At 44.4% G+C, this 10233-nt stretch overlaps 1 protein-coding gene across 2 annotated transcripts in view; it reads left to right on the top strand.

Moving 5' to 3' along the window:
- The window catches only part of LOC134757313 (inositol hexakisphosphate and diphosphoinositol-pentakisphosphate kinase 1-like), a 69239-nt gene extending 59115 nt beyond the window's left edge, over nucleotides 1-10124 (top strand). For both annotated transcript variants that reach the window (XM_063698965.1, XM_063698963.1), the window contains one exon: nucleotides 10033-10124. In XM_063698965.1, coding sequence (XP_063555035.1) covers nucleotides 10033-10109 — 77 coding nt within the window. In that variant the 3' untranslated portion in view covers nucleotides 10110-10124. The remainder of the gene's footprint in view (nucleotides 1-10032) is intronic.
- The last annotated feature ends 109 nt before the right edge of the window (nucleotides 10125-10233 follow it).

Here is a 10233-nt window from a genome sequence, read left to right as displayed (position 1 = left end):
TGGGTAGCCAGATAATTTTCTGAAGCGCCTAGGCTTGCATACCTATTTCCCCATATGCAGGGGAAGAGAGCCAGTGACTCCTTTCTCAGTCAATGAACAAAATTTTTGAGCTTTGGGTCACAATAATGGTTATTCTTGGAGTGAAGATACTGATGGGGAGGAAGCATGAAGCATCTGGAGTGCTATAGATATGTTCCATATCTTGATCTGCATGGTGGTTACACAGGTATATATAGATGTAAAAATTCAACAAAATGTACACTTAAAATTTGGGCATTAACTGCACGTAAGTCAACCTCCACTCCCTTAAAGATATCCTGACCACCACTCTGATTGGACCAAGAAGTTAGGTCATATGCTTATGTATGAACAAATTGTTGAGGTAAGGCGGTGGATGTGATGAAATCACTAATTAAGGCTTTCTCCTGAACTGAAGGTAAGGTCAGTAACACCCAACCTTAAGTAAGGGCTGCTACCCAAGTGGGGAAGAGATGGAAGGGGGCAATAGGGTGGTAATTATAAAGTCCTCACCTAAGAGTATGTCTGGCAAAAAGGCCAAGATGGGGAAAAGGCAAATGAATTGAATGTCCAGAATAAACAAATCTATGAAGACAGAAAGTAAATTAGTGGTTTCTTGGGGGTTGGGGAGGGAGGAATTGAGACTGACAGATGATAGGTATAGGGTTTATTTGGCAGGTGATGGAAATGTTCTGGAATTGGATAGTCTTGAATAGTTCGACAATATAATATATTTAAAAACACTGAATTGGGCCGTGTGCAGTGGCTCACGCTTGTAATCTTAGCAGTTTGGGAGGCCGAGGTGGGCGGATCACCTTAGGTCAGGAGTTCAAGACCAGCCTGGCCAACATGGTGAAACCCAGTCTCTACTAAAAATACAAAATTAGCCGGGTGTGGTGAGGGGGGTGCCTGTAATCCCGGCTACTTTGGAGGCTGAGGCAGGAGAATTGCTTGAACCCAGGAGGTAGAGGTTGCAGTGAGCCAAGACTGCACCATTGCACTCCAGCCTGGGCAACAAGAGCGAAACTCCATCTCAAAATTAAATAAATAAAATAAAATAAAAACACTGAATTGTACACATTAAAATTGTGAATTTGGCTGGGTGCAGTGGCTCACACCTGTAATCACAGCACTTTGGGAAGCCGAGGTGGGTGGATCACTTGAGCTCAGAAGTTTGAGACCAGTCTGGGCAACATGGTAAAATCCCATCTCTACAAAAAAAAAAAAAAAAAGAAAGCAAAAATTAGCCAGGTGTGGAGAACACCTGTAGTCCCAGCTACCTGGTAGGCTGAGCCTAGGAGGTGGAGGTTGCAGTGAGCCAAGATCATGCCACTCTACTCCAGCCTGGGTGACAACAGCGAGACCCTGTCTCAAAACACAAACACACACACACACACACACACACACACACACACACACACACACACACAAAATGGTGAATTTCATATGAATTATATCTGAATTCTTAAAATGAAGTAAAGATTATCTAAAACCAAGAATCAATATTAACATTTCAATGAAAATCATTTCAGTCATTCCTCATAAAATGAGGAAGAAAACAAAAATGTTTTAAAAATGAACTGCAATATATAACATTGATTAGAAATCCTCATAAGAAATACGGCATAAATATTTGGAAATAACTAAAAATGTGATATTTAGACATGATTTTATATCTAGAAATTTCAGAGGAATCAACTAGAATTAGAGATAACAATGGTCAAATATAACATTTAATACTATTAGGGCCAGATGCAGAGGCTCACACCTGTAATCCCAACATTTTGGAAGGCTGAGGCAAGAGGATCACTTAAGGCCAGGTGTTCAAGACCACCCTGGGCAACATAGTGAGATCTGTCTCTACAAAACAATTTTTTTTTAAAGGCTGGATTGGTGGCCTCATGCCTGTGATTCCAGCTCCTCGGGAGGCTGAGGCAGGAGGATTGCTGGAGCCCAGGAGTTCAAGACCAGCCTGGGCAACATAGTGAGACCCCATCACTACCAAAAAAAAAAAAAAACAAAACATTAGCTGGGTGTGGTGGCATGTGTCTGTGGTCCCAGCTACTCAGGAGGCTGAGGTGGGAGGATGGCTTGAGCCTGGAAAGTCAAGGCTGCAGTGAGCTGTGAATGAGCTACCACACTCCAGCCTCCTAATAATCCAAACAAATTATTAGAAGAAAAGAAGGCTGGAGACAGAAACCTGAGAAACAGAAACGTTTAAAGGATAGAAAGAGAAGGCTGGGCGTCGTGGCTCACGCTTGTAATCCCAGCACTTTTGGGAGGCCGAGGCGGGCGGATCACGAGGTCAGGAGATCCAGACCATGGTGAAACCCCGTCTCTACTAAAAATACAAAAAAATTAGCCAGGCGTGGTGGCGGGTGCCTGTAGTCCCAGATACTTGGAGAGGCTGAGGCAGGAGAATGGCTTGAACCTGGGAGGCGGAGCTTTCAGTGAGCTGAGATCGTGTCACTGCACTCCAGCCTGGGTGACAGAGAGAGACTCCATCTCAAAAAAAATAATAAAATAAAAATAAGTATAGAGGCCAGGTGCAGTGGCTCACGCCTGCAATTCCAGCACTTTGGGAGGCTGAGGTGGGTGGATCACGAGGTCAGGAGTTTGAGACCAGCCTGACCAACATGGTGAAACCCCATCTCTACTAAAAATACAAAAATTAGCTGGGTGTGGTGGCACACACCTGTAATCCCAGCTACTCAGGAGGCTGAGGCAGGAGAATCGCTTGAACCCAGGAGATGGAGTTTGCAGTGAGCCGAGATTGTGCCACCGCACTCCAGCCTAGGCAACAGAGCGAGACTCCATCTCAAAAAAAATATATAGAATCTCAGGCCCCATCACCCAGGCCTATTGAATCAGGTGATGTAGCTGCACATAGAAGATTCAGAAGTGGCCGGGTGTGGTGGCTCACGCCTGTAATCCCAGCACTTTGGGAGGCTGAGGCAGGTGAATCATGAGGTCAGGAGTTAAAGAGATGGTGAAACCCTGTCTAATAAAACTACAAAAATTAGCTGGGCGCAGTGGCAGACGCCTGTAATCCCAGCCTCAGGAGGCTGAGGCAGGAGAATCACTTGAACCTGGGTGGCAGAGTTTGCAAAAAAAAAAAAAAAAAAGATTCAAAGGCACTGCTTTATAGGTATTTGATGAATATTCCCTCCTTCCCCTTTTTTCCTCCAACACTACACAGATGTGCCCTTCTGACTTTCTTTTGTTTTCTTCCCTTTTTCCCTCCCTAGCTCCCTTCCTTTCTCTCTCTCTCTCTCTCCCTCTCTCCCCTGTCCCCTCTTTTTTTCTTTCTTTTTCCCACACAGAGCTGGCTGTGCAGGAAACTGGAGTTTTCTTATTATTACTCAAATTAGTCTGTTCTGACATTTTCGAGATGGAGTATCACTCTGTCGCCCAAGCTGGAGTGCAGTGGCACAATCTATGCTCATTGCAACCTCTGCCTCCTGCGTTTAAGCGATTCTCGTACCTCAGCCTCCCAAGTAACTGGGACTAGAGTCACACGCCACCACGCCTGGCTAATTTTTGTATTTTTAGTAGAGACGGGTTTTTGCCATGTTGGCCAGGCTGGTCTTGAACTCCTGGCCTCAAATAATCCGCCCCTCCTTAGCCTCCCAAAGTGCTGGGATTACAGGCGTGAGCTACTGTGCCCGGCCCCCTCCTGACTTTCTATAGCTGATCTGTGGTCTGTGCGTTCTGCATTTTATTCTTTAACTCTTTCCTCAGTGAAAACAGTCTGGCTTTAATTCTACAGGAATGGAAGTTTATTCAACAAATTTGTTGAGTTTGTACATTCCAAACATTGTTCTAGACACTTGGGATATATCAGTGAATGAACAAAACAGAAATCCCTGTCCCTCCTAACTAGTTCCTCATATGATCAAATAATAAAACTTCCATGAAGATAGTAATTTTATCTCCTCCCCTGTTTTGTGGTGGTTGTTTATTTGGTTTGGTTTGGTTTCTGAGACAGGGTCTTGCTCTTTCACCCAGGCTGGAGTGCAGTGGTGCAATCATAGCTCACTGCAGCTTTGATCTTCCGGGCTCAAGTGACCCTCCTGCCTCAGGCTCTCAAGTAGTTGGGACTACAGGTGCATACCACCACACCCGGCTAAATTTTTTAATTTTTGTAGAGATGGGGGTCTCGCTGTGTTGTAATACGTCCAAAACTGAACTTATTACCACTTCTTCAAACCTGTTCTTCCTATTCTAATCTGAAGAACTGCTAAACAGTTTCTGTGGGCTGGGGGAGTCCTCAAAGATCTCCTTGCTGCTTAACTTTTTCTGTATTTTGTTTGAAGGTCTTTCACTTAAGATGCTATTTCTTGTACCAATTTTTGTATTAAGATTCTTTAAGTTGGCAAGGCGCAGTGGCTCACGCCTGTAATCCCAGGACTTTGGGAGGCCAAGGCAGGCAGATCACCTGAGGTCAGGAGTTTGAGAGCAGTCTGGCCAACATGGAGAAACCCCGTCTCTACTGAAAAATACAAAAAACGTCTGGGCATGGTGGCTTGCACCTGTAATCCCAGCTACTGAGGCAGAGGCAGGAGAATCGCTTGAACCTGGGAGGCGGAGGTTGCAGTGAGCCGAGAGTGTGCCATTGCACTCCAGCCTGGGCATCAACAGCAAAACTCCATCTCTAAAAAAAGAAAAGATTCTTTTTTTTTTTTTTTTTCGAGTTGGAGTCTTGCTCTGTCTCCCAGGCTGGAGTGCAGTGGCACAATCTCAGCTCACTGCAAGCTTCTCCTCCCGGGTTCATGCCATTCTTCTGCCTCAGCCTCCCAAGTAGCTGGGACTACAGGCGCCCACCACCGCGACCAGCTAATTTTTTGTATTTTTAGTAGAGATGGGGTTTCACCATGTTAGCCAGGATGGTCTCGATCTCCTGATCCCATGACCCGCCCGCCTCGGCCTCCCAAAGTGCTGGGATTACAGGCATGAGCCACTGCACCCGGCCAAAAAGATTGGGTTGCAGAAGAAGAATTCATCTTGAGCTAGTCTAATCATAGTGGTGGTAGGATTTAGTGGATCTGTTCCAGTACCTGGCACATCAAGACACTTTATAATACCAGTGAATGAGCAAAATTGGGTGGGTGAGTAATAGTATCTCCATTTTACAGATGAGTGAATTATAGAAACTTCTTGGGGTCACCAGACTAATAAATATGGAATGAAGACCTAGAATTCAGAGATCTGATATCAAAGTGCAAACATAATTTAACTGTCTTAATCAGAAGAGTCAAAGGCTCTGCTGCAAGAATAAATTAACCCCTAAATCTCAGTGGTTTAGTATAAGAAAGACATATTACTCACTCATGAAGGTTTCAGTACTGGTTGGGTAACTGTTCAAGGCAGCTACAGTAAATTTTTATTATTTATGATGATTTGTTTTATAAAGGTGCAGCAAACAACTGAATTAGTGACTACTGAACCACTGCTCCCAGGGGAAATACAGGGTTAGGTTCCTGTGGGCCTCTGGTGACAACATTTTCATCAACTGATCAAATACATAACCTTGGTTTTCTTTGTGTTTCTGTTTATAGACACCTTACTTAATATATGTTGTTGATTGATTAACATTGAACTCATGGCCAACAGCACTGTGACTCATGCTTGAATGAAGCTTTTTTTTTTTGAGACAGAGTCTCGCTCTGTCACCTAGGCTAGAGTGCAATGGCGCGATCTCGGCTCACTGCAACATCTGCTTCCTGGGTTCAAGTGATTCTCCTGCTTCAGCCTCCTGAGTAGCTGGGATTACAGGTGCCCGCTACCACGCCCAGCTAATTTTTGTGTTTTTAGTAGAGACAGAGTTTCACCAGGTTGGCCAGGCTGGTCTCGAACTTCTGACCTCAGGTGATCCACCCACCTCAGCCTCCCAAAGTGCTGGGATTACAGGCATGAGCCACTACGCCCGGCAGTGAATGAAGCTTTTCCAGCATAATTTTCTCTATAAGGCACATTACAGCCTTCTTGCTCTTAAGAACACCACACAACGCTTTGGCATTAAGCTTAAGGGCCATTTTAAACAGTGAAATCACCAACAAATAGCCCCAAAATGCAAAAAGTGCATCACTAGATAGACCACAAAAAAGACACTTACTGGCTGGGTGTGGTGGTCACGGCTGTAATCCCAGCACTTTGGGAGGCCGAGGTGGGCAGATCACGAGGTCAGGAGATCGAGACCATCCTGGCCAACATGGTAAAACCCCATCTCTACTAAAAACACAAAAAATATCTGGGGGTGGTGGCACATGCCTGTAATCCCAGCTACTCGGAAGGCTGAGGGAGGAGAATCACTTGAACCAGGGGATCGGAGGTTGCAGTGAGCTGAGATCGCCACTGCACTCCAGTCTGGTGACACAGCAAGACTCTGTCTCAAAAAAAAAAAAAAAAAAAAAAAAAGACACTAATATTTACACCATGAGAGCTGCAACAAGAAGGCAGAGCACTGCCTTGTTCCACCTCAGCTGGGAACGTGTATATCAGGTGACTCCAACTTGTCACCTCTCAATACAAGTCTGTGAATGACCTCAATAGCACTGTAAGTATTGATTTTGGGTTACAAACATTTAGTGACTAGGCAAATCCACAAATACAGAACTCACAAATGACAAAGACTGACTGTAAATGCTGTGGTAATTTGGAGCCTCGGGCTATTTTGACCTTGTGACACTGCCATCTCTACGTGTGGTTTCTAGGTTGCCTCAACAGGGAAGAGATTGTTGGAGGCTCATTTGCTAGCTCTTAAATTCTTTGGTCAACCACAGTCCATTGAACAGAACTAATCACCTGAGCCCAGCTAACTGCAAGAGATCTGGGAAATGTGAGAAACACCTAGATATCTAGTAAGCAATAAATATTTCAGTTACCAAAGCCAAACCAAAAAAAGAGAAAAATAATTGTACTTTACAAAGGGAGGCATCTGGCTGGGCATGGTGGCTCATGCCTGTAATCCTAGCACTTGGGAGGCCGAGGCAGGCAAATTGCTTGAGCCCAGGAGTTTGAGACCAGCCTGGGCAACATGGCAAAACCCTGTCTCTACAAAAAATCAGCTGGGCGTGGTGGCACGCACCTATAATCCCAGCTACTCAGGAGGCTGAAGCATGAGAATTGCTTGAACCCAGGAGGTGGAGGTTGCAGTGAGCTGAGATCACACCACTGCACTGCAGCCTGGGCGACAGAGTGAGACTCAGTTTCAATTAAAAAAAAAAGGGAGGCATCTGTTCTTGTCAGGCAGAGAGTGTCCTGTGGGAGTTTTGGGGAGTGAGGATGTTTCAGAGTTCTCAACTCTTGTGACTCTTCCCAGGTATATCCATTCTAACTGGCAGATCACAGAGTGTTCCTGTTATCACCAGTCTTATCCATTTCATTTTAGCAGGACATATGATTAATTTCTTGTTCTGGATCTCTGTAATTTAAATTTGCTGGTTGTTCTCTGTTTCCATTTGGTCACCTGTAGGTTGGAACTTGTCTTGCTCTTGTTGAACTTTATCAAATTATAAGCAATTACCAATACACTCAAATAGCCTGGTATATTTGCCATAAACCCTAAGCACTTTGCCGTCAGTTTGCACATAGTCTGAATCCTTAGCAGCAAGAGAATTGCTTAATCAACAGCTTACAACAGCAGAACGTGGACTGCCAGGAAAATTTCCATCCTGAGTTAAGGGAATCCTCATTGTTTCTCTCTCTGGTTGACTCAACTAGTTCCATATTTGTTCTGAAGGTCTTTCACTCAAGATACAACTTCCAGATAATCATTTATGTATTCATTAGAACTCCTTTAGTTTCAAGTAGAAAAATTCATCTTGAGCTATTCTAATAATAGTAATAGTAACATTGAGTGAATGTTTATTCTGTACCAGTGTCTGGCCCATAATAAGTGCTTAATCTTTGTTGAATGAATGCTAGACATTGCACTAAGTACTTTAAATGCATTATCTAATTTAATCCTCACAAAAACTCTACACTAGGATTTTTTCCTTTTTACAGTAAAAACAACAACAGCAACAACAACCACAACAACAAAAACCCAAAAAACCAAAAACAGAGATTTAGAAACTGCCCCAGGACACACAGCTAGTAAATGTTGGAACCAGGGTTTGAACCTAGACCATCTCATTTTTTGCTACCCCATGAGGAAAGAAGGATAATTTATTATAAGAGAGTTGTTACAGAATGAAGGGCAGAAATTCAGAAGGATTACAGGATGGGCTGGAACCACAAAGCTGTTGGGAACTCAGGTCGTATTCTCCCTCGGATTCATCTGTCTGCTTTTTAGACTAGTTATGGTATCCTTGGTGGGCAAAGGGAATATTGGTAAAATTACACAACAGATCATTTCACTGATCTCAACTTTTGATTTGCCTTGGAAAATCCCATCATTGCTCCCAGCTGTCTTTGTGACCTGGGTTAAGTCATTCCATTTCTTTGGGCTTCAATTCCCCTGTCTATAAAATGAGAAGTTCTTACCAGAGGATTCCTCAGGTCTCTTCTGTGATCCTGGGAGGCCGAGGCAGGAGGATTGCTTGAGTGCAGGAGTTTGAGGGTGCAGTGAGCTAGGATCATACCACAGTATTCCAGCCTGGGCCCCAGACCAAGACCCTGTCTCTAAATAAATAAATACACAAAAATAAAACTCTGTGATCCTAAGTGAATCTTCTAGGTCAGAAGCACATTAATAATGAAGTTCCATGTGTGGATTTGAGGGAGAGAATGGGGAAGGGTTCTAGGGAAAGAAGGACAGAATAAAAGTTTGGGTATAGCTTCAGTGTTGAATTACTATTGAGAGTTGGTATAAAGTGAAGGCCTTTGGGGAGATATAGATGGAGAATGGAAAAGACTTCTAATCCTGGCCTGGGGCAGTGGCTCAAGCCTGTAATCTCAGCACTTTGGGAGACTGAGGTGGATAAATCACTTGAGGTCAGGAGTTCAAGACCAGCTTGGGCAACATAGTGAAACCCCGTCTCCACCAAAAAATACAAAAATTAGCTGTGCGCGGTGGCGCATGCCTGTAGTCCTCAGCTACTTGGGAGGCTGAGACAGGATAATCGCTTGAATGAAGGAGGCAGAAATTGCAGTGAGCCAAGATAGTGCCACTGCACTCCAGCCTGGGTAACAGAGTGAGACTCCATCTCAAAGAAAAAAAAAAAAAAAGGCGTGGTGGCTCACGCCTGTAACCCCAGCACTTTGGGAGGCTGAGGTGGGCAGATCACTTGAGGTCAGGAGTTCAAGACCTGCCTGGCCAACATGGTGAAACCCCATCTCTACTGAAAATACAAAAATTAGCTGGGTGTGGTGGCACGTGCCTGTAATCCCAGCTACTTGGGAGGCTGAGGCAGGAAAATCGCTTGAACCCAGGAGGCAGGGGTTGCAGTGGTCAGATAGCCCCACTGAACTCCAGCCTGGGCAACAGAGAGAGATTCCATCTCAAAAAAACCAAAACCAAAAAACCAATAAAACAAAAAACAAAAATGACGAAAAAAGACTTCTAGCCCTGACCAGACCAGATTATTTTGAATGAAATCTCTTTCTCTGTTCCATGAGCAGTTCTGTGTGTAGGGAGATCAGTCCCTGTGCATAGTGATTTAATCTGGTTTCTGTCTTCTCAGCTCAGAGTTTTTGATAGGGCTTTCACCTAGGCCACAGAGAAAGAACCAAATGATAGGGGATCCCAGTGGGGAAGGAAAGACCCAAACATTTGAATGGCCTAATGAGCAAATCACATTTCTCTGGGTCTGTTTCCTTATCCGTAAGTGAAAAAGTTTGGTGTATGTGATCTCTGTGGTACTGCTCAGCTCTTGACACTCTGTGGTTCTGGGTAGTAGTCGAAAGCAGCTCTCCTCTTCCTGAATTCTCCATCCTTGGACTGGACCTCTTGTCTGTTTATACCTTGCTGCGCAGTTTGTTTCTCCTGGGAGTCCTTTCTTCCTCAATTTCCTCAAATCCTACTTGCTTCTTAGCTCCTTCATATCCTCTTTGTTTTCTATGTTTCTGCAGAACCCCAGATTACACCCCTGGTCTCCAGTTCTCCATCTCCATGTCTGCCTGTTCCTTTCTGTATCACTGGCTCCTAACTCAAGCAATCTCCTTGGGTTTCTCTGAGGGGCCCCTGGGATCCCCTATCATTGGTCCCTCTCACAGAAGCATACCCTTCTCCAGAGCTAAAGGATCAGATATTCAGCGGCTCAGGTAACAAAC

This window comes from Gorilla gorilla, chromosome 16 (assembly GCF_029281585.2).
Source record: "Gorilla gorilla gorilla isolate KB3781 chromosome 16, NHGRI_mGorGor1-v2.1_pri, whole genome shotgun sequence".
Taxonomy (NCBI): Eukaryota; Metazoa; Chordata; class Mammalia; order Primates; family Hominidae; genus Gorilla; species Gorilla gorilla.
Note: the sequence above shows the minus strand (reverse complement) of the source record. Positions and strands in the feature narration are given on the sequence as shown.